Source organism: Berghia stephanieae, chromosome 11, assembly GCF_034508935.2.
Source record: "Berghia stephanieae isolate SIO BIC M18660-M18661 chromosome 11, UCSD_Bste_1.3, whole genome shotgun sequence".
In the NCBI taxonomy this organism is placed as follows: domain Eukaryota; kingdom Metazoa; phylum Mollusca; class Gastropoda; order Nudibranchia; family Aeolidiidae; genus Berghia; species Berghia stephanieae.
The window spans coordinates 7,078,217-7,100,909 of record NC_088370.1 but is presented as its reverse complement, the minus strand read 5'-3'; the positions used below and the strand labels follow the sequence as shown (position 1 = coordinate 7,100,909).

Here is a 22,693-nt window from a genome sequence, read left to right as displayed (position 1 = left end):
ATGAAAGAAATTATGGTGTCTAAATGGGTTGAAAAAGAATGAACTCAAATACACATCCCTAAACTTTCCTAGTTGGCTGAAAAAGGGTTTTGAGCCCAAAACATTCCCAGTTGAGTATTTCTGTTCTGTAGTTAAACTGTTAAATTCATTTTAGTTCAATATACCTTTAACAGGTTAAAAGACAACGGCTCACCTTTTTGATATTCTTACAGACGTCGTTACCGTCCAAGTAGGCGTTCCCTCCAGACAGCATGACATCTCCAGTCAGCATTTTAAATGTGGTTGTCTTACCGGCACCGTTCTGGCCCAACAGGCCGAAACATTCCTGCGTGGGAATGCCCAGACATGTGTGGTCCACAGCCGTCAGGTTTCCGTATTTCTTGAACAGATTGATCAGGAGTAAGGAATCTGTAATATTTTAAGTTTTTAGTTTGAAATAGAAACAACAACAACAACAACAACAACAACAACATCATAATAATAATAATAATAATAATAATAATAATAATAATAATAATAATAATAATAATAATAATATACGATTCCTTCATTTCTTTGTGTTTATTAAACAAGTTATTTTTATCGTGCCCAATAACACCACAAATTTACGAGTATGTGCTATTGCACAATAAAAATATAACGAGCTTAATAAATGCATAGAAATGAAAGAATACATTTACTCCACCCCTCCAAGTAAGATTATGAGATATTTTGTGACCAATTGTATGGTAGTTGTACGAATCGATTCACCATAATTTGTATTTTTCTCTATCTTTTTGATTGACAATTTGACCCAAAAAATAAAAACGTTGGATTTGTATTCATGTGCACCAAAAGATCATTTAAGAAGAAGAAGAAGAAGAAGAAGAAGAAGAAGAAGAAGAAGAAGAAGAAGAAGAAGAAGAAGAAGAAGAAGAAGAAGAAGAAGAAGAAGAAGAAGAAGGAAAACAAAACATTTGAGTACTGATGGTATGTGTTCAAGTAAATTAAACACCATTTCTGCGGAAATGATAAAAGCGAAAGAATTCCATACCCTTATTGTACTTGGACAAAAGGACTGAATGTGAACATTCACTTGAGAGTGTTATCTCTATAAGAGATAGATCCAGATAAATTTACCCATTTCCTGTTTCCACCTTTAAAATAAAATGACCTTTTAACTTACCAGTCTTAGAGAGCTCTTGTGGAGTTGTAGAATTGATTCTCTCACGTTCTGCAGCAACGTCGCTATCCTCAAACAGTTGGGCACCTTCAGCTGGTTTGCCAGTATCGGTTGTTCGGGAATGCCAGAAAAAGTAGCTTAAAATAAAGAAACAGGAAAGATAACTCTCATCACCAAACAAATGCACAAGACATTGCAAATTTCTATCCTTTTCTTCTCTTTTTTGTTATTCAGTGTAAACAACTGGATTGGCTTCAAGTTTGGGTAGTGCGTTTTTTGTGTTTTTGTTTTGAATGAAAAATCAAAATAAGATTCCATAATATTAATAACAATGACTTACTGACTTTAATAATAATATAATAATAATAATAATAATAATAATAATAATAATAATAATAATAATAATAATAATAATAATAATAATAATAATAATGATAATAATAAGTATTGTTATTATTATTAATTATGATCATATTATTATTATTATTATTATTATTATTATTATTATTATTATTATTATTATTATTATTATTATTATTATATTATTATTATTATATTATTATTATTATTATTATTATTATTATTATTATTATTATTATTATTATTATTATTATTATTATTATTATTATTTATTATTATTATTATCATTATTAATCATACTATTATGATGTATACTATTCTTCTTCTTCTTCTTCTAATTATTATTGTAATTATTATTATTATTATTATTATTATTATTATTATTATTATTATTATTATTATTATTATTATTATTATTATTATTATTATTATTATTATCATTATTATTATTGTTATTACTATTATTATTATTATTATTATTATTATTATTATTATTATTATTATTATTATTATTATTATTATATATTATTATCATTTTTATTATTATTATTATTATTATTATTATTATTATTATTATTATTATTATTATTATTATTATATATTATTATTATATTATTATTATTATTATTATTATTATTATTATTATCATTATCATTTTTATCATTATTATTACTATTATTTTATCATGATCATTTATATTATTTTTAGTATAATTACTATCATCTTATTATTATCATCATATCTATACTATTGCTTCGTAAAACAATTGGTTATGTCAAAAAAACAAACGACATCAAAACTTACAAGATCTTCTGCAGCACGTGGTAGTCGATGAGCAAGACCAGCACGAAGTAGAAAATTCCCGTCACAAAGAAGACGAGGATATTGATTCCTATTCCAGGCTTTTCCATGGACAGGTAGTTGCTGGTGTAATCATAACACCACTTGGTGCAGCTGTCTGGAAATCCAACGAGAACAGCCAAGTTGAACATGAGAATTATCCGTGGAAAAAATAATAATAATAATAATGCTGAAAACTTATATAGCTCTATAACTCCGAGACACCAGACTCTAAAAGATTTGAGATTTAAAAAAAATAAAGTAGGAAGAATGAAGGTGGGGGACCACGCAAGTGTTGACATATTTTTATAAAAAGATAAGAGATTAAACAACGGAATGAAAAAGATTCAATCCAAAGGCAAGTGCCATATCACTAGACCGCATAGCCGCTCTGGGTCTAAATGTGGCATAACTGTACTGCTATGTGGTCTTGTGGTATGAAACTCACTCTGCGCTTAGTTGAGTCCTTGGAAAAGGCTCTTTACTTATATTCTCTCAATGTACTCATGTGTAAAATGAGTACCTGGCCTTTAACAGCGTTGTCCTCATCGGAAAAAATTGTAATATCTGCTAACAGGCGTCATGCCTCATTCTACATATTACGCTTTGCTGTTGGTCAAGGACCCTTTGTAAAGCGCTTTGAGCACTTTTAGTGGATATTGTGCTTTATAGAAGCTCAAAGGTTTTTTTAAATGTGATATAACTATTACTAGTAAGAGTTTGAACCAACCTTTGCAACAAGGGTGTAGAATTCCAGGGATGCAGACGGCGTCTTGACAGACCTTGTTGATGTGGTAGTTGTTGTACATGTCGATGATACTCTGGGCCACGCTGTAGTTGGGAAAGAGCAGCAGGAATACCCAGTCCAGGGCATTGGCTGTCGATTCCAGGTTCAGGGAGGGGATTCTCAATATCATGACAGTCAGGAGACAGACCAGGCCTGGAAATGTACGGGAGTGGATGGGTGGTGGTGGTGGTGGTTTGGTGGTGGTGGTTGTGGTGGTGGTGATGATGATGATGATGATGATGATGACGGTAGTGATGATGATGATGATGATGATATCACTTAAGTATTCTCATGGAAGGTTGTTCAAACATTAAATACGGTATAATTCATAGTTTTTTTGATGAAGAAGAAGGTACAGAAGAAGATAGGTGTACTGTCCCTCTTATGGATGGCTTTAAAGTGGGCGGTGATTGTAACGAAAAGTGAAAAAAAAATAAAAGAAAAAAGAAAAGAAAATGCCACCCAAAACAAAGAAAGATTATTTAGAGCAAAGCTGAAACCTGCAGCTTCATGGGTCTCAAATCGGTGCTTAGTTGAGTCCGTGGAAAACTGTTTACTCAAATTCTCTCACCTTACTCGGGTGTAAAATGAGTAGCTGGCCGTTAACAGTGTTATCTCTTTCCAAAAAGATTGTAATATCGTCTTATAGACGTCATGTTTTGTTCTATGCGTTACCTGTAGTCGTTGGTCAGGGACCCTTTGTAAAGTGCTTTGAGTACGTTTAACCCACTCCTTACCAGCCATTTTTAGAATTTCCCCGAAAATTTACACCCACCCAACACTAAAATAGCATTTTCTTACTCAAACAAAAAAACAAACAAGTGCATTCATTAAAGAATATTGTTCGACAAAATGATGCCTACAACACAGTGTTTAGTATTTATAGCTGTAATCAAAGCATTTCATTAAATGTTGTGATGTACAAGAGAAATCAGAATGAGAAAATTGTCGGTTGCATCGTAACGAATGTGACGATTTTCCTATGGTTGGTAAGGAGAGGGTTAAAGGATATTGCGCTATATAGAAGCTCAAGTTTTTTTTGTTCTTGTTTTTTTTTCAACTCAAAATTTTGAAAAAGGAGGAACTTAATGTGCAGTACCAACTCATCAGTTGGTATGACAAGTAGTAGTCGTCCTTCAGAGCCATTCGGCCCATGGAGCCGGAGTTTATCCTGGTTTCTATAGCGTGAAACGGACAATAGCAATTGCTTGCCACCCCTTTGATAGAACACTAGTCTATCGTAAAGTACTGTCCATCAGATCTAACAGACCCTACGATGAGTGAATCCAATTTACCTGAAATAATATTCAAGGTGATGATGACGTTGACACCAGTCGGAGGTTGGGTAAACAGAAACTGTAACATGTACATAAACGGCAGGACTGCGAAGCCATACATGAGTAACAGTAGCATGAAGATCAGGCCACGCGAGCCTCCTGTGAACGCAGTCATGCCGTAGGCGGCAAATACTATAAGCATACACAGGGTGGGGATGAAGTAGCAGATCAAATCCCACAGGAATGTCGGTATCCAGTAACTGATGGGGTCCACCCCACTCACCACTTGGAGATGCTTGGATCCGACCTTGGAAAAAAAAAATTAATTATTAATAAAAAATTAGTTAATATATCAATAAAATCAAACAAAATCTATTTCTAAAAATGCTTCTCTTCTTCTTCCGTCTTCTCAGCGGTACGGTCTTTGCTTCGTACCCAAAAGGTACAGTTTTATAGCATTAAATGGACAGTAGCAATTGCTTACTACCCTTTAGACAGAAGGCTAGTCAATCTCAAAGTACTTTCCACTAGATCAGACAGACCCAGCTACCCACTCATTGCTGAATAATAATTGGCACGCTGCTGTCTTTCTGCCTGGATTTTAAGTGATGTATTAAATGTTTCTATTGTTTTCTTGATTGGCTGAAAAAGGGTTTTGAGCCCAAAATGTTCTATGTTTGGTATTTTGTTCTGCTTCAAAGCTGTATTATTCTTTTTGCTTCTACTAGAGAAATCGTACCTGTCTCTCTTTGATAAGGTAATGAACAAACAGTGTGGTGAGAAAAGCCATTCCAAAGCTGATCAGGAAAGCCAAGTTAAAGCCAAAGGCGTTGTTTTGTCGACTGGTATCCTTGGCACTCTCCTCCGAATTCTGGAAGGGATGGGAATAGAGATATGTCAACAATGGTGGTGGTTGTGGTGGTGGTGGTTGTGGTGATGGTGGGGTGGTGGTGATAGTGGGGTGGTGGTGATGGTGGTGGTGGTGGTGGTGGTGATGATGGTGGTGGTGGTGATGGTGGTTGTGGTGGTGGGGTGGTTGTGGTGGTGGTTTTGGTGGTGGTGGTGATGGTGGTTGTGGTGGGGTGGTGGTGATGGTGGGGTGGTGGTGGTGATGGGGTGGTGGTGGTTGTGGTGGTGGTTGTGGTGCTGGGGTGGTGGTGGTTGTGGTGGTGGTGGTGATTGTGGTGGTTGTGGTGATGGTGGTGGTGGTAGTGGTGGTGATAGTGGTGGTGATGGTGGTTGTGGTGATGGTGGTGGTTGTGGTGATGGTGGTGGTGGTTGTGGTGATGGTGATGGTGGGGTGGTGGTGATGGTGGTGGTGGTGATGATGGTGGTGATGGTGGTGGTGGTGATGGTGGTGTGATGGTGGTTGTGGTGGTGGTGGTAATGGTGGTGGTGGTGGTAGTGGTGGTGATGGTGGTGGTGGTGATGGTGGTGGTAGTGGTTGTGATGGTGGTGGTGGTTGTGGTGATGGTGGTGGTGGGTGGTGATGGTGGTGGTGGTGGTTGTGGTGGTGGGGTGGTGGTGGTGGTGGTTGTGGTGGTGGTGGTTGTGGTTGTGGTGGTGGTGAGGTGGTGGTGGTTGTGGTTGTGGTGGTGGTGGAGTGGTGGTGATGGTGGTGGTGATGATGGTGGTGGTGGTGATGGTGGTGGTTGTGGTGGTGGTGGTGATGTTGATGATGGTGATGTTGATGATGATGATGATGATGATGGTAATGATGATGATGACAATGATGATAATGATGATGACAATGATGATGATAATGATGTTGATGATGATAATGAGGACAATGACGATGATAATGATGTTGGTGATGATAATGAGGACACTGATGATGATAATGTTGATGATGATAATGAGGACAATGATGATGATGATGATGATGATGAGGATGATGATTATGAGGACAATGATGATGATGAGGATGATAATGATGATGATGGTGATGATGATGATGGTGATGAGGTGATGATGATGATGAGGTGATGATGATGATGATGTCAATGACATCAAGGATGATAACGACGATGACAATGAAGATGATGATGATGATATCTTACCTTGGGTAGTGGATGAAGCACAGCCTGAAGACTGTAACTGGAGTCAAGATAAAACTGTAGCAAGGCATTCATCAAATAGTTCAGCTGTATCCATGAAACAAACAGAAATAAAATGGAAAATTAAAGCAGACGAGAAAAACACAGGGATGCCAATCCAGGAAGCCAAAATTTACTGAACTTTTACGCAAACACATTTGCCGACTCTGTTCTGTGTGCTGAATTCCATTTTTTTTTTTAAACCATAAAACACATTTACTGTTTTTCCGCATTTAGCAGGTGATTGGATAATATACTGAGGGTTTATAACATCCTGAATTCTGTAAATATATGGAAAGTTGGCAACCTTGATAACAAATTAAAATCACTGAAATCAACAAATACAGACCTGCCAACCCTTCATATTACTAAAGTGGAATCAGAACGTCAGAAAATGGGAATTTGACATAAAAAAATAGGAATTTCTTACCAATGGATAATTCCATATCAATATTAATTACCGCCACCTTTGTCACCAGTTGGCAAACCTGGCAGGACTGATGGAATGGGGAAATTAAGTGCAGTTAATTTTCCTACTTACCTCCCTTAAAACATATTTCTTAAAAAAAAACAGAATTTTAGAGTAAATGGCGGAAAGGAAGTGTGGAAATAAGAATGCTTCACCAAAAGGGTAAGAGTTGGCAGGTATACAAATGTTTGTTTTGTTTGTTTTTAAGGGTTTTACGGCGCTTGCAACACATTTAGGTTATATCAGCGCCAGTAAAAAGGAAGAAAATGGGACAGTAAAAAGTTCTAGAATTACAATTGAAGCACCCAAGAGAAAGGAAGACATAGGGGAACTGGGAACAAATAGGGATCAGATGTAGATTCCAAGAGCATACCACCAATGTACTTAGTTTGAGATCACCTATAAGTCTCATCCGGACACAAGCACAAAATCCAACAAAGAGGAATACACTAAATGCTTACATTATACATTAAAAATAAATATAATAATACATAACAGAGAGATGGTTTACAAGGAAAAAAATATCATCTCCCAAAACAATAACTATGCATTTGACTGTTTCCCTCCCAGCCAAGACTCCGAACAGGGCAAAGTAATCTCATTCCAAGACAAAGACGAAAGCATGTTGGAAAATAGGTATAAGGCTAGAAGACACAGTATGTACCTCCCTGCCCACTATGGGAGGTATACAAATGTGACTCAGACCCTATATGGTCTAGTGGTATGACACTCGCTTCGGATCGGAAGGTCCTGGGATCGGGCTTCGCTCGGCACATAGTTGAGTCCTTGGAGAAGGCTCTTTACTTACTTTCTCTCACCGTACTCAGGTGTAAAATGAGTACCTGGCCGTTAACAGCGTTGTCTCTGCCCGAAAAAATTGTAATATCGCCTAACAGGCGTCATGTCCTGTCAGTCATGTTAAATGTTGCTGCTGGCCAGGGACCCATTATAAAGCGCTTTGAACACGTTTAGTGGATATTCTGCTATATAGAAGCTCAATTTAAAATAAAAAATTCTATGTGATAATGAAATGGATATGTCCTATGTGTAAAGTGCTTTGAGCACATTTAGTGGATGTTTAGTCCTTCAAAGCCATAGGATACACGGAACAGGAGTTAATCCCAGTTTCTGTAGTGCTAGACTGACAATTGCAATTGTTTACCACCCTTTGGATAGGACGCTAAGAAATTACCATAAGATCTAACTTACCCAGTTACCCAATCACACCAAGGTGGATGGTTTGGCGTCCAGAGGATAAAAGATAAAGGCTTCATTTAGGATCAACCTCGTTCCCTTTGCTTGAGACAGTAGTGTGCTCTATCAACTGAGCAACCAGAGCTCCCAATTTTAGTGGATATTGTGTTTTAAATAAAAGTGAACGTTTTTTTTAAGTATAAATTTTCCCCATGAGGTTCCATTCAATCCATTTACCCCCCCCCCCCCCCCCCCCCCACCCAATACTTACCCCAATTTGATTGAGCTTTATATAGCGCAATATCCACTAAATGTGCTCAAAGCGCTTTACAAAAAAAGCTCAATTACCCCAATAAATCCTGAGTGCAGTAATTGTCCTCTCCCCCCCCCCCCCCCCCCCCCCCCCCAAATACCCCAATAAATTCTAAATACAGTGGTTGTCTCCCCCTCCTCTCTACCCCCCCCCCCCCAACCTTACCCCAATAAATCCTGAATGCAGTGGTTGTGCTCTCCCCCCCCCTCCCCCCCCCCCCCCCAACCCAACAAATATCCCAATAAATTCTGAATACAGTGGTTGTCTCCCCTCCTCCCCCCCCCCTCACCCAACCAATACTTACCCCAATAAATCCTGAATGCAGTGGTTGTCCTCTTCCCCCCCCCCCTCCCCCCCCCCCCCCCCCCCCACCCAACAAATACCCCAATAAATTCTGAATACAGTGGTTATCTCCCCCTCCAAACCTGACAATACTTACCCCAATAAATTCTGAATGCAGTGGTTGTCCATTGTAGTGAGAGATTGCTTGCATTGGCCCATTGGAATCGTGTGTCTTTGTCTCCAGTTCTAAGCCAATGATGACGCGCTTGTTGAATGTGCTGATACCCATAGTCTTGGTTTGGTCTATTGTGTAGTTGCCATACGTGTCATACTGACAGAGATAAAGAGAATGTTACATGAAAATTCACATAACCAAAACCAGACCAGTTTGTTGAATGGAATAATAATAATAAATGGCATTTATATAGCATTTCACCCCATTGTTACAGGCTCTAAGTCCTTTACAGTGATATAAAACAAAACATATTACAGTAAGACAACAAGTGCAGATGTTTGTTTTTAAGGGTTTTACGGCGCTTACAACATATTTAGGTCATATTAGCGCCAGAAAAAAGGAAGAATATGGAATAGTAAAAAGTTCTCGATTTACAATTGAAGCATCCAAGAAAAGGTAAGAGAAAAAATCTCGACCCGTGATCGATCTCAGTTCCTTTGAATGTGAAGCGAGTGCTCTACCAACTTAGCTGTCGGAAACCCCAATTTTTGAATAGTCACATTTTCATCTCTTACCTTAGACACATCAAAAGACTCCACTTTGTCTTTACCGCCAAATTGCTGACCGTACACCTTCTCTAACTGTTTCCTCTGAAGTGTTGCATCGAAGCCAGCAGTCGTTGGAATGATGGTCGATTCAAACGGGGACAAGTTCAAGGTCAGGGGAGGCTCGTTCTCACTCTCAGGTTTGAGTTTGTCAATGGCCAAAGCCAAAATGGCAAAAATGACGGGCAGTAGAAGCTGGACCAAGGTGATAGTGCGATTTCTCCACGTGTGCAAGGCTTTTTTGACGAAGATGCCCCGCATTTTGCCGATTTCCAAAGCAAATCCAAAGTTCTTCTCGTATCCCTTCATCAGTTCTGTTTACAAAGACAAAATGAAAATAATAAACTATTACAACCCTGCCTGCTTGAACATTTAAAAATTCGTCATTTTTAGGAGATAAAAAGAGAAGTCGCTATCGTTTACTTTATTGTTCAACAATCTATAATAATAATAATAATAACATAATAATAATAATAATAATAATAATAATAAATAATAATAATAATAATAATAATATATAATAATAATAATAATAAATAATAATAATAATAATAATTTAAAAAAAAAAAAAAAAAAAAAAAAATAATAATAATAATAATAATAATAATAATAATAATAATATAATAATAAATAATAATAAAATAATATAATAATAATAATAATAATAATAATAATAATAATAATAATAATAATAATAATAATAATAATATTATAATAATATAATAATAGTAATGATAATAATAATATGCTGATGATGATTAAATAACACTTCAAAATCCTTCAAATGATGTAGACTGGCATCAACTTTCAGAATCGATAAGTGTCAATGACTTAGAGATGCTCATGAAGGTCTGAAATTGTTGCCAAAATGTCGTAATTCTACAAATGTTTCGTAGTACTAGGAAGGTCTGCTATTTTAACACTCCTGTCCTGGTCTCTAATAGGAATAAACCAGTCAAGCTAGAAATGCATCAAAGACCGTTCATGACGTAATTGTATCATTGGCTTAAACAATTTAAATCAAAGGTCAAGGTAAGCAGTCATTTATCAAAAAAAAATCAACGACTTATGACCTTCACCTTTTAAAATAATTTTGCACAGAACAGAACTCGTATTAAGTTGGGTCACCATAACTTGCTATATCGCTTAAATAATAAAAACAAAGGGGAGTAATACATAAAAACAAAGGGGAGTAATACATAAAAACAAAGGGGAGTAATACATAAAAACAAAGAGGAGTAATACGCAACAATGTGATTTAAAAAAAATGTTTACAGTTCAAATTAAATCAAAATCTACTTCTAATCTCAACTTATTGGAAATTATATTTACTTTTCTGATCTTTTCATATAGGGAATGAGATTAGCGGAAGAGTAGCATCCCTTGATTGGACGTCACCCATAGTCTGTGACATCACCGGCGGAAAAGTTATTAGAGAGAGAACGTCATGATGGTTGTGCGCATGCATTTCTCGTCCTCGCTTCCGGTGAAAGCGGCTTGAGACACTTCAAAACCAAATTGACGTTCTCTCTGTAAGGTGACGTCCAATCAAGGGAAGCTACTCTTCCGCAAATCTCATTCCCTATTCACTGACTTTAACGATGATTTTATAGGAAATTGTACAACTGGGGTGTTAGAATACAGTTTTTGACCAATATTGAATATTTCATAACCTTGGAGATAACCCTCCCAAGGTCAGGCTCATTCCTCGGTCTGAAAATCCAATAAAGGTCAAAGACCGTCTATTAATAGCACATTTTATCAATTATAAAACGAATTGGATACCTTGTCTTGATAGAAGGGGAAACAGAAAATAATTGTGTGAATGTGTGCTTAATGACAGAGAACTGAAAATAATTCTATGAATGATTAATGAGAGGAAACTGAAAGTAATTTTGTAGATGAATGAGTAATGAGAAGTAACTGAAAATAATTTTGTTTATGAATGAATAATGAATGAATAGTGAAAGTAATTTTGTTAATGAATAATTAATGAGAAGAAACTGAAAATAGTTTTGTTTAATGAATGATTAATGAGTAGAAACTGAAAATAGTTTTGTTTAATGAATGATTAATGAGAGGAAACTGAAAGTAATTTTGTTAATGAATGAGTATTGAGAAGTAACTGAAAATAATTTTGTTTATGAATGAATAATGAAAGTAATTTTGTTAATGAACGATTAATGAGAAGAAACTGAGAGTAATTTTGTTAATGAATGATTAATGAGAAGAAACTGAAAATAATTTTGTTAAATGAATGGACAATGAGACAAACCTGAACTAAAGACTAAAAGCAGAATGTCAGACGGTTCCCTGCCCAATACCTTTCTTCAGGCAAAGTTGGCTGAAGAAGGATTTTGAGCCTGAAACATTCTATGTTGAGTATTTTCTTCATTTTTTAAAAAGTCGTCCTCTTTATTTTCAATTAATACTTCTAAACAGGTCGGGTATACCGTTGTCATATGGTAAAAAGATTTAAGTGCCAATGTTAACAAAAAATGAGCTATTTATATAATGGGAATTCCCGTTTCACAGTGCACAATACTATCTGGGTCATGTGGTCATATATGATTCTTTCATTTCTTTATGTATTTATTAAACGAGTTATTTATATCGTGCCCAACAACAAAACAAACTTGCAAGCATATGTTATTACACAATAAAAATATAACGAGCTTAATAAATACAAAGAAATGAAAGAATACATTTATTCCACCACCTCCAAGTAAGATTATTAGATATTTTGTAACCAAATGGTATGGTATTAGTACTTTTATTCACCATAATTTGTATCTTTCTCCTTCTGCTTGTATGACAATTCAACCCAAAAATAAAAACGTTGGATTTGTATTCATGCACACCAAAAGATTATTTTTAATCACCAATTTCACACCAATAAAATGTCAGAAAATATTCTGCAATCGTTTGAATACATTTTTATTCAAAGCGTTCAAAGCATTATTCGACGATTACGTATTTACTAAGAAATGATAGGGTTTTCCAATGGGAGGGCTGGAATAATGTACGATATAACACTATCAGAAAAACAACAATTGGAAATTAGACCATAAAACAAATCCTTAAAATCTCGAACAGATTTAATTTCCGACCATGGCTCAACACTAACTCCAGTGGTGCTGACGTCTTTTTGTCATAAGACAGCAGTACAGATACATTTTACTTACTGATGGAATCGCCCTTCTGGTTCATGTCGACCACAGCAATCTCATCGGTAGAAAACCTGACAGTCGTTCCATCCATGTTGATGTGGCCAGGAGCTTCCTCTGTGAGAGGCGTTTTCTCGTTGGCTCCTTCGTGGCCGTGGGCCACTCCACCTGTGTCACCATGTCCAGAGAATCCGTTCACATCTTGCATTTCTTCATCCCCTGTCTCGTCGTGGTGATGCGCACTTTCTCCAACTCTATATGATATAATAATAATAATAATAATAATAATAATAATAATAATAATAATAATAATAATAATAATAATAACAACAATAATACTAATAACAATAATTATAATAACAATAATAACAATAATAATAATAATAATAATAATAATAATAATAATAATAATAATAATAATAATAATAATAATAATAATAATAATAACAATAATAATAATAATAAACACATTTTTACCTATAATGTTTTCTTTTCAAAGACTCTTTCTCTTATTAACCATAATGCAAAGATGTAATATAACATAATTCCTGTTCTTGTTTACCAAAGGCTGAGATATCATTTACTTTGTACTTTGTGTTGTACTTTAATCAGAGTCATTTGTACTCCCTATATTTCATTACACATTGACTCATTTAAGTACATCTAGATTTAAGTGTTGTTGGCAAGGGACCCCTTGTAAAGCGCTTTGAGCACATTTAGCGGATATTGTACTATATAAAATCTCAAGTTTTTTTCAAATGAACAGATGTTGGTAAATGCCACAAGGGTTGGTGTAGTAGAAAATGGAGGTTTGTGCAATGGTTGGTGTTAGGGTTAAAAAAAACAACATGTAGTCCATCAGAGCCAGAGGACCCATGGAGTCAGAGTTTATTCCTGTTTTCTATAGCGTGAAATGGACAATAGCAATTGCTTGCTACCCTTTGGATTGGACGCTAGTCTATTACAACGTACCTTCCACCAGATCTAACAGACCCAGCTACCCAATCACTGCTGGGTGGACAGGGGGAGGGGGTGTCAGAAAAAAATCTTGACTGCACCAGGGATCAATCTCAGTCCAATTGCATGTGAAGCGAGATCTCTACCAACTGAGCTATCAGGACCCCCCCGTGTTAGGGTTGAGTGAGATAAAATATAAAATTTAACTTACTTCAAGAAGACTTCTTCCATGGTTGTCGCCGACGTGCCAAAGCTACTAATTCCGAGCCTGTCCTTTTCTTGATCCAGCACCATGAACAGGGGTGGAAATTTGGCTGTTTCTTTCTCTGGCAACAGGTATGTGACTTCCTGATTTATGATTGTCTCCAGTTTGGCTGTGTTGATATGGGAGGTAATCACTTCCGTTATTTTGTCAACAATGCAGGACGGACTTTTGACAATCACGAGGTGGTAGCCAGCACCTGGATGAAATAAGGGAAAATAAATCAAGAGAAATAGTGGAAGAAGCAGGAGGGGGTTGGGGGCCGGGGGGGGGGGGGGGGGGGGGGGGGGGGGGGGGGGGGGGGAACTGCTATAATGACCAGTCCAATGAAATCGTGACGTGACCAGTCTAATGAAATACATAGTGTGACCTTGGGAGCCCTGATAGCTCAGTTGGTAGAGCACTCGCTTCACAAGCAAAGGGACCGAGATCAATCCCGGATGCAGTCCAGATTTTTTCTGACCCCCCCCCCCCCCAGCCAGATTTACCAGACCTAGCTACCCAATCACTGCTGGGTTGATCAGGGGTTTGGGGGGTCAGAAAAAAAATCTCGACTGCACCCGGGATCGATCTCAGTCCCTTTGCTTGTGAAGCGAGTGCTCTACCAACTGAGCTAAACAAAAATCCAATGACAAGAATCAAAAGTTAGAGAATTGTACAGACTTGCCTGATTGAGAAGTTAGAAATTTGTAATTCTTGGGAAATAAAAGTTGTAGTTGCTACAGTTGACGTTAAAAATCAACAATTTACTCCTTATAATTACATAGTTTGGCATCAAGTTTTATTTTCAACAAGTTTTTTAAAAATTGGAACCAAAATTTTCGTAACTGTACGAATTTTTCGTAACATTTGGCATGCCTGTTTATTGACTTCAGAAAAACCTCTTTGATCGGATGCTAGTCTACTCCAAGGTAATTTCCACAAAAACTAACAGTTTGCAGAGCAAGAAACTCAACCACTAGTAGGTAGATAAGGGGATAGGGCGGGGGGGGGGGGAAACAAATCTTGATCTCACCTGGGACCTATCCCAGTCCCTTTTCACGCAAAGTGGGTGCTCTACCAACTGAGCTATTGGGGTTCACTATAGGCTAAAGCCTAAACAACTCACCATAAAGCTTTTTCAAAAACATGGAGGTTCCACATACTTTAACTAAAACAACGTACCATAGAGCTTTTTCACAAACATGGAGGTTCCACATACTTTAACTAAAGCAACGTACCATAAAGCTTTTTCAAAAACATGGAGGTTTCACATACTTTAACTAAAACAACGTACCATAAAGCTTTTTCAAAAACATGGAGGTTTCACATACTTTAACTAAAACAACGTACCATGGAGGTTTCACATACTTTAACTAAAACAACTTACCATAAAGCTTTTTCAAAAACATGGAGGTTTCACATACTTTAACTAAAACAGCGTACCATGGAGGTTTCACATACTTTAACTAAAACAGCGTACCATGGAGGTTTCACATACTTTAACTAAAACAACGTACCATAAAACTTTTTCAAAAACATGGAGGTTTCACATACTTTAACTAAAACAACTTAACCATACAGCTTTTTCAAAAACATGGAGGTTTCACATACTTTAACTAAAGCAACGTACCATAAAGCTTTTTCACAAACATGGAGGTTTCACATACTTTAACTAAAACAACTTAACCATACAGCTTTTTCAAAAACATGGAGGTTTCACATACTTTAACTAAAACAACGTACCATAAAGCTTTTTCAAAAACATGGAAGTTCCACATATTTTAACTAAAACAACTTACCATAAAGCTTTTTCAAAAACATGGAGGTTTCACATACTTTAACTAAAACAACGTACCATAAAGCTTTTTCAAAAACATGGAGGTTTCACATACTTTAACTAAAACAACGTACCATAAAGCTTTTTCAAAAACATGGAGGTTTCACACACTTTAACTAAAACAACGTACCATAAAGCTTTTTCACAAACATGGAGGTTTCACATACTTTAACTAAAACAACGTACCATAAAGCTTTTTCAAAAACATGGAGGTTTCACATACTTTAACTAAAACAACGTACCATAAAGCTTTTTCAAAAACATGGAGGTTCCACATATTTTAACTAAAACAACGTACCATGGAGGTTTCACATACTTTAACTAAAACAACGTACCATAGAGCTTTTTCAAAAACATGGAGGTTCCACAGCATTTGACGACGCCTTCAGCCATGATGGCAATCCGGTCCCCCAAAACATCTGCCTCGTCCATGTAATGAGTGGTGAGTAAAATGGTGCGGCCTTCACGGTGATTCTGTAAGGCCGTCCACGTCTGTCTTCTAGCAGCAGGGTCCATCCCAGACGATGGCTCGTCTAGAATCACCACCTGGTGGAAAATTCAATATTGATGATAAGTAAAAAACTCACAACATCCACCAGCCGGATATAACGTATCAATACACAAACCTGTCTGTAACCTTAAAAGTTTATATTCTGATTAATGACAATTGCTGGTAACTTGAAAGCAACTGCAGTTCCAGTCCTCCATCGACTGGCTGGCATTGCACCAACACACATTTGAAGAGCCACTGCTTCCAAAGTCAAGATTTTGTTCTGACCTCATCAGTGATTGGGTAGTTGGACCAGTTAGATCTGGAGGAAAGTACTTTACGACCGACTAGCATCCTATCCAAAAGATAGCGAGCAATTGCTAATGTCCGTATCACGCTATAGAAACCGGGATAAACTCCAGCTCCACTGGCCGTTTCTTCTAAAATAGGCATATTCTAGCATTCACCCATACATCAATGAATGCCCTACCTTGGATCCTGCAATGAGAGCGATGGCCACTGACAATTTCCTTTTCTGTCCCCCAGACAATTTCACAGATAATTCATTTTTCTTCCCCAGAAGTCCGACTTCAGTGAGAAGTGGGTCAATTTCCTTCTCTGCTTGTTCATTGGTTGCTCCTTTCAGCTGTGGAATGGAGGAAATAAATTGAGGCTGATACTTTCAAAACAATTTGATTCAATTCTTAGCTTATTTCAGGCCGTTTGCCAATTTAGAACACAAATCAAAACATTATTTATTCATTACCTAAACCAGCATTTTCATAGAATTGGAAATAGACTAAAATCAAATAAATTACTTATTTGTGATGGTGGTGATGATGATGATAATGATGGTTGTGATGATGATGATGATGATGATGATGATGATGATGATGATGATGATAATGATGGTTGTGATAATGATGGTTGTGATGATGATGATGATGATGATGATGATGATGATGATAATGATGATGATGGCTATGACAATATATACATATATATATATACACACTTTACAAAGGGTCCCTGACCAACAGCAATATGTAGAACGAGACATGACGCCCGTTAGGTGATATTACAATTTTTTTTGGACAGAGACAACACTGTTAATGGCCAGGTACTCATTTTACACGTCAGTACAGTGAAAGAATATGAGTAAAGAGCCTTTTCCAAGGACTCAACTATGATCCACCTTGAGACATTTAGGCCATAACAGTGATTAAAGAACCAGGAGGGTGCAGAAAATATACAATAGCCCCGTAGATTTTGAATTTGGTGCCTGCAAACCTTAGACCTTCCGATCTGAAAGAGAGTGCCATACCACAAGACCGCATATGAACCAGACAGGCTCAACATGCTTAGCATTGAGTATAAAGCAATTGAATTTGATGAATGAATAGAAATACAAACTCTGGCAAAGAACTGGAGATGCTCCTTCACAGTGAGTGCGTCAAACAGGATGTTGTGCTGGGGACATAACCCGAGACTGCTTCTGACTCCATCAAGATTATCAGTGATGTTGTAACCGTTGACGATAGCGGAACCACTCGTTGGAGAGATGAAACCTTAAGAAAAACAGTAATGTAAATGTTTCTGCTCGAAGCTCGAAGAAATAAATAACAATGTGAAATTGAGTGTAAGCTTCAACTTAATTAAAGATGAATGAGATGATGTGGTAGTGGCGTTGTAAAGATGAATGTCATTCATCTGTAATGTTTCATTCATCCTGTTTGTTGATAAAGGGGAAACCCGAAACATCCATTCTATCTGTTTTCGTAATTAAATTGAAGCTTACAGTCAATTTCACATTGTTATTTAAGAAAAACAGTGAATTTTGTTCATTTTAAAAAAAATTAGCAAATTTATAAAGTTGAGCTTTTATATAGCGTAATATCCACTAAATATGCTCAAAGCACTTTACAAGGGGTCCCTAGCCAACAGCAACAATTAATATTTAGAGTGAGACATGTGAGACATGACGCCTGTTAGGGGACATTACAAATTTTTTCCCCGGACAGAGACAACGCTGTTAACAGCCAGGTACTCATTTTTACACCTGAGTACAGTGAGAGAATGTTCCAAGGACTCAACTATGCACTGAGAGGACTCAAACCCAGAACCTTCCGATCTAAGTCGAGTGTGATAAGAGTGCTTATTTACTAAACTGGAGGCCCTGATAGCTCAGTTGGTAGAGCACTTGCTTCACACGCAAAGGGACTGAGATCGATCCTGGGTGCAGTTGAGATTCTTCTTCTTCTTCTTCTTATTATTATTATTGTTATTATTATTATTATTATTATTATTATTATTATTATTGTTATTATTATTATTATCATTATTATTATTATCAATAAAAGAGTAAATTATAAAATTCTAATTTAAATCTTGGTACTTCAAATCCGATTTCCAACATCTGCAACACCAGTTTGATATGGTGGGTTACATATGAAGAAAGACCAATCTGTCAACATGGGCAAACTCATGGAACCAACAAGACAAAGATCTGACTTTCGTACAAGGTTAAGGACAAATATTTTATAACTGTATTTAAACCATTTAGACATAAGACTGTCTCACACAAGGCCAAGGTCAACTATTTTATAACTGTATTTAAACCATTCAGACATAAGACTGTCTCACACAAGGTCAAGGTCAACTATTTTATAACTGTATTTAAACCATTCAGACATAACACTGTCTCACACAAGGCCAAGGTCAACTATTTCATAACTGTATTTCAAACATTCAGACATAAAACTGTCATGAGGCAGATCGGATCCACCTCACACAAGGTCAAGGACAAATATTTTACAACTGTATTTCAACCAGCCTGGAAGAACACTGTCTTGAGCTAGTCAGTGACGAATCGGAATGGACAAAGACCTACCTGTCAACATGGACATCGTCGTGGTTTTCCCTGCTCCGTTGTGACCCAACAAGACGGAGATTTGACCCTCGTACATGTTCAAAGACAATCCGTTGACAGCCGTGTCTTTGCCAAAGACCTGAAAACGAAAAGCAACCAAAAAAATAAATAAAGGCTTTGCACAAAACATGCGTGTCCATTTGGTTGAGTTTTCTCCCCTTAATTGTAATTGTCTATAAGGAAACAAAGATCTTCTGATAAGAACCTTTATCTCAGCTAAGATGAAATATTCTAATTTTTTACCTTTGTTAATTGATATGCAGATTTGCTTATAGTCTCTTCAATACGAGATTCTCTGAATTTTTTCAAGAGAAAAGATATGTTAAACACTGGTCTATTATTATTTATATAACTTTATCAAGGTAAAGTATTTCAAGTAAAGGTTTAATAACTGCCGGGGGCCCAATAGCTCAGTTGATAGAGCGCCCACTTCACATGCAAAGGGACCGAGATTGATCCTGGGTGTAGTCAAGATTTTTTTTATGACCCCCCTGTCAATCCAGCAGTGATTGGGTAGCTGGATATGTTAGATCTGGTGGAAAGTACTTTACGATAGACTAGCGTGAAACGGACAGTAGCAATTGCTTGCTACCTTTTGGATAGGATGCTAGTCTATTGCAAAGTACTTCAGCCAGATCTAGCAGGCCCAGCTACCCATTCACTGCTGGGTAAACAGGGGGATCAGAAAAAAATCTTGACTGCACCCAGAATCAATCTTGGTCCCTTTGCTTGTGAAGTGAGTGCTCTATCAACTGAGCTATAGGGACCCCCCCCCCCCCCCCGAATCAGCAGCATAGCTCTAATCAAATTCAAGTTACCGCTTTGTATAAAATTATTTGAAATAACATCGTAGAGTCCAAATATAAAGCTATTATTTTTTTCATCACTGTTTGAGGGTACCCTTTTCTCATTTAGAAAAGCAAAATTGACAAATTTGGGAGCACGCACTGAATAAAAAGCCAGCAAGATTTGATCTGTAATTTGGAAGTAAAAATACTAGATAGAAATACAATACATAGAAATACCTTTGTGAGTTTTTTGATGGAGATTCCAGTTTTGAGGTGTGCTTTGATTTGTAAATTAAAATGCGAATGAGATCCCAAAATACAACCTTTGTGAAATTTTCAATGAATATTCCTGTTTTAATAATAATAATAATAATAAGCATATTTATATAGCGCCTTTCGTCGAAACCTCCAAGTGCTTTGAGATTTATTTCCATTTGTAACTTGTTATAAAAAACAGATAAAAATCCAACCTTTGTGAGGTTTTTGATGGTTATTCCAGGTTTGAGGTTTGCTGGCTCTTCTTCAAATCTCAACCGTTTTTCTTCGTTCATGGAGTCGACCCTGGACAGTTTTCGGGACAGGGCAGTTTTGTCAGTTGATCCAAACCAGTAGGCCCTCTGGGAGAATCCAAACAGAGAAAGAAACATTCAATATCAGGGAGATATCAAATTGAGAAATTAGGGAGCAGGCACTGATAATAATAATAATAATAATAATAATAATAATAATAATAATAATAATAATAATAATAATAATAATAATAATAATAATAATATAATAATAATAATAATAATACACATTTATACAGCGCTCATTCTCGTGTAAAACACAAGCTCTGGGCACTTTACAATATAAATTATCAATTTTTAGTGAAAAAAAAAAATAAAAAAAATAAAAATAATAATAATAATAATAATTCATAGCCAAATCAAGGATTCATAAAGAATGATGTAAGATAAAGAATTTAACAAGTGAGTATGAAATGGTGAAATTAAGGAGCAGGCACCGGTGTAAGATAAATAACTGAACAAGCGTGTATGAAAGGTGTCAGACAAAGCAAGAAAGAACATTACAAGAAAAAAAAAAACAAAAAAAAACATCCCAAAACATCCGTCGACCTCGATTGAGAATCAAACCTCAGACCTTCTGATTACCGGTCAGACGTGTTGCCATTACACAGTAGTATTAATGGCAACACGTCTGACCGGTAATCAGAAGGTCTGAAGTTTGATCCTCAGTCGAGGTCGACTGATTTTTTTTTGGGATGGGAATGTTTCAGGCTGAAAACCCTTCTTCAGCAAACAACAAAAACAGATTTCATGATGGTTTCACTGGCAGACAAGACATGACAAGTATTTCTCTGTCGTCTGTCTGGATTTGAAGTTGTGTACTAATGGTGTTATTGTTTTTCTTATTGGTCGAAGAAAGGTTTTGAGCCCGAAACTTTTCACGGCAATTTGTTCTTTTTCAAAGCTGCTTTATTAATTTTCTTCATTAGAGACATCAGAGAGAGAGAGAGAGAGAGAGAGAGAGAGAGAGAGAGAGAGAGAGAGAGAGAGAGAGAGAGAGAGAGAGAGAGAGAGAGAGAGAGAGAGAGAGAGAGAGAGAGAAAATAAGTAATAGTGAAATATCTGTTCAATGTTATAGTTATCATATAACGGTATAACAAGTGTAACTAAATGACAAATTGCCATATTTATGGACAATAAAGATCTATTATTATTATTATTATTATTATTATTATTATTATTATTATTATTATTATTATTATTATTATTATTATTATTATTATTATATTATTATTATTATTATTATCATTATGATGATCTTTTTAACCTCTCATTTTATTTTTAAAAAATCATATTTGCTTTGTAGTGTGGCTATTTGGTCTTGTGGTATGATAGTCTCTTTCAGATTGGAAGGTCCTGGGTCTAAACCTAACTCGGCGCATGGTTAAGTCCTTGGAAAATGCCTTTTACTAACATTCTCTCACTGTATCAAAATGAGTACCTTGCCATTAACAGTCTTCATGTCTCGTTGTATTTGTGGAGTGTTACTGTTGGCTGGGAATCCCTTGTAAATATATTTTAAATATACACTCACAAGTTCGGACTAAAGACCAGAATTATAGCTCAATTTATTAAATTAATATATAAGGTGTTGCTATTGGTTCTTGGTTGTATATTTTTACATGATTGTACATTTGCATATATATATATATGTATACATTGTCGCCATAGATTCTCAACTTTGTGTTTATACATTTTTATGCATGCCACGAATTTCCATTTTTTTAGATGAATAAAGTATATTATTATTATTATTATTATTATTATTATTATTATTATTATTATTATTATTATTATTATTATTATTATTATTATTATTATCATCATTATTAAAGCCCTTTGAGCACGTTTAGTGAATATTGCCCTATAGAAATATTGCCCTATACTTTTTATTTTACTTCAATTTACAGACAATATCTGAGTCTTTCATACCGTAAAACAGAAGTAATATGGCTTTGGAACACCAAATTCCCCTGGCCATACGTTGTCCAGATACCAAAACACAACGAGGTGAAGGACAGAGTCCACCATCAACATTATCATACAATCCAACAGGCTGAGGTCGTCGTCAACAGTGGCAGGATGGTGGAAATTGTTCCAATGGACACCTTCGCCTATAGAGAGATATGGGAATGATGGTGGTGATGATGAT

At 36.2% G+C, this 22,693-nt stretch overlaps 1 protein-coding gene across 2 annotated transcripts in view; it reads right to left on the bottom strand.

Moving 5' to 3' along the window:
• The window catches only part of LOC144956954 (phospholipid-transporting ATPase ABCA3-like), a 45,630-nt gene that overhangs the window by 5,980 nt on the left and 16,957 nt on the right, over positions 1–22,693 (bottom strand). For both annotated transcript variants that reach the window (XM_078887799.1, XM_078887800.1), the window contains exons 7-23: positions 22,474–22,655; positions 20,443–20,589; positions 19,146–19,263; positions 17,669–17,823; positions 16,746–16,901; positions 16,101–16,311; positions 13,896–14,145; positions 12,746–12,981; positions 9,531–9,874; positions 8,938–9,111; positions 6,487–6,570; positions 5,166–5,297; positions 4,445–4,733; positions 3,093–3,302; positions 2,327–2,480; positions 1,166–1,299; positions 194–408 (exon numbers count right to left, since the gene is read on the bottom strand). In XM_078887799.1, coding sequence (XP_078743925.1) covers positions 194–408; positions 1,166–1,299; positions 2,327–2,480; positions 3,093–3,302; positions 4,445–4,733; positions 5,166–5,297; positions 6,487–6,570; positions 8,938–9,111; positions 9,531–9,874; positions 12,746–12,981; positions 13,896–14,145; positions 16,101–16,311; positions 16,746–16,901; positions 17,669–17,823; positions 19,146–19,263; positions 20,443–20,589; positions 22,474–22,655 — 3,191 coding nt within the window. The remainder of the gene's footprint in view (positions 1–193; positions 409–1,165; positions 1,300–2,326; positions 2,481–3,092; positions 3,303–4,444; positions 4,734–5,165; positions 5,298–6,486; positions 6,571–8,937; positions 9,112–9,530; positions 9,875–12,745; positions 12,982–13,895; positions 14,146–16,100; positions 16,312–16,745; positions 16,902–17,668; positions 17,824–19,145; positions 19,264–20,442; positions 20,590–22,473; positions 22,656–22,693) is intronic.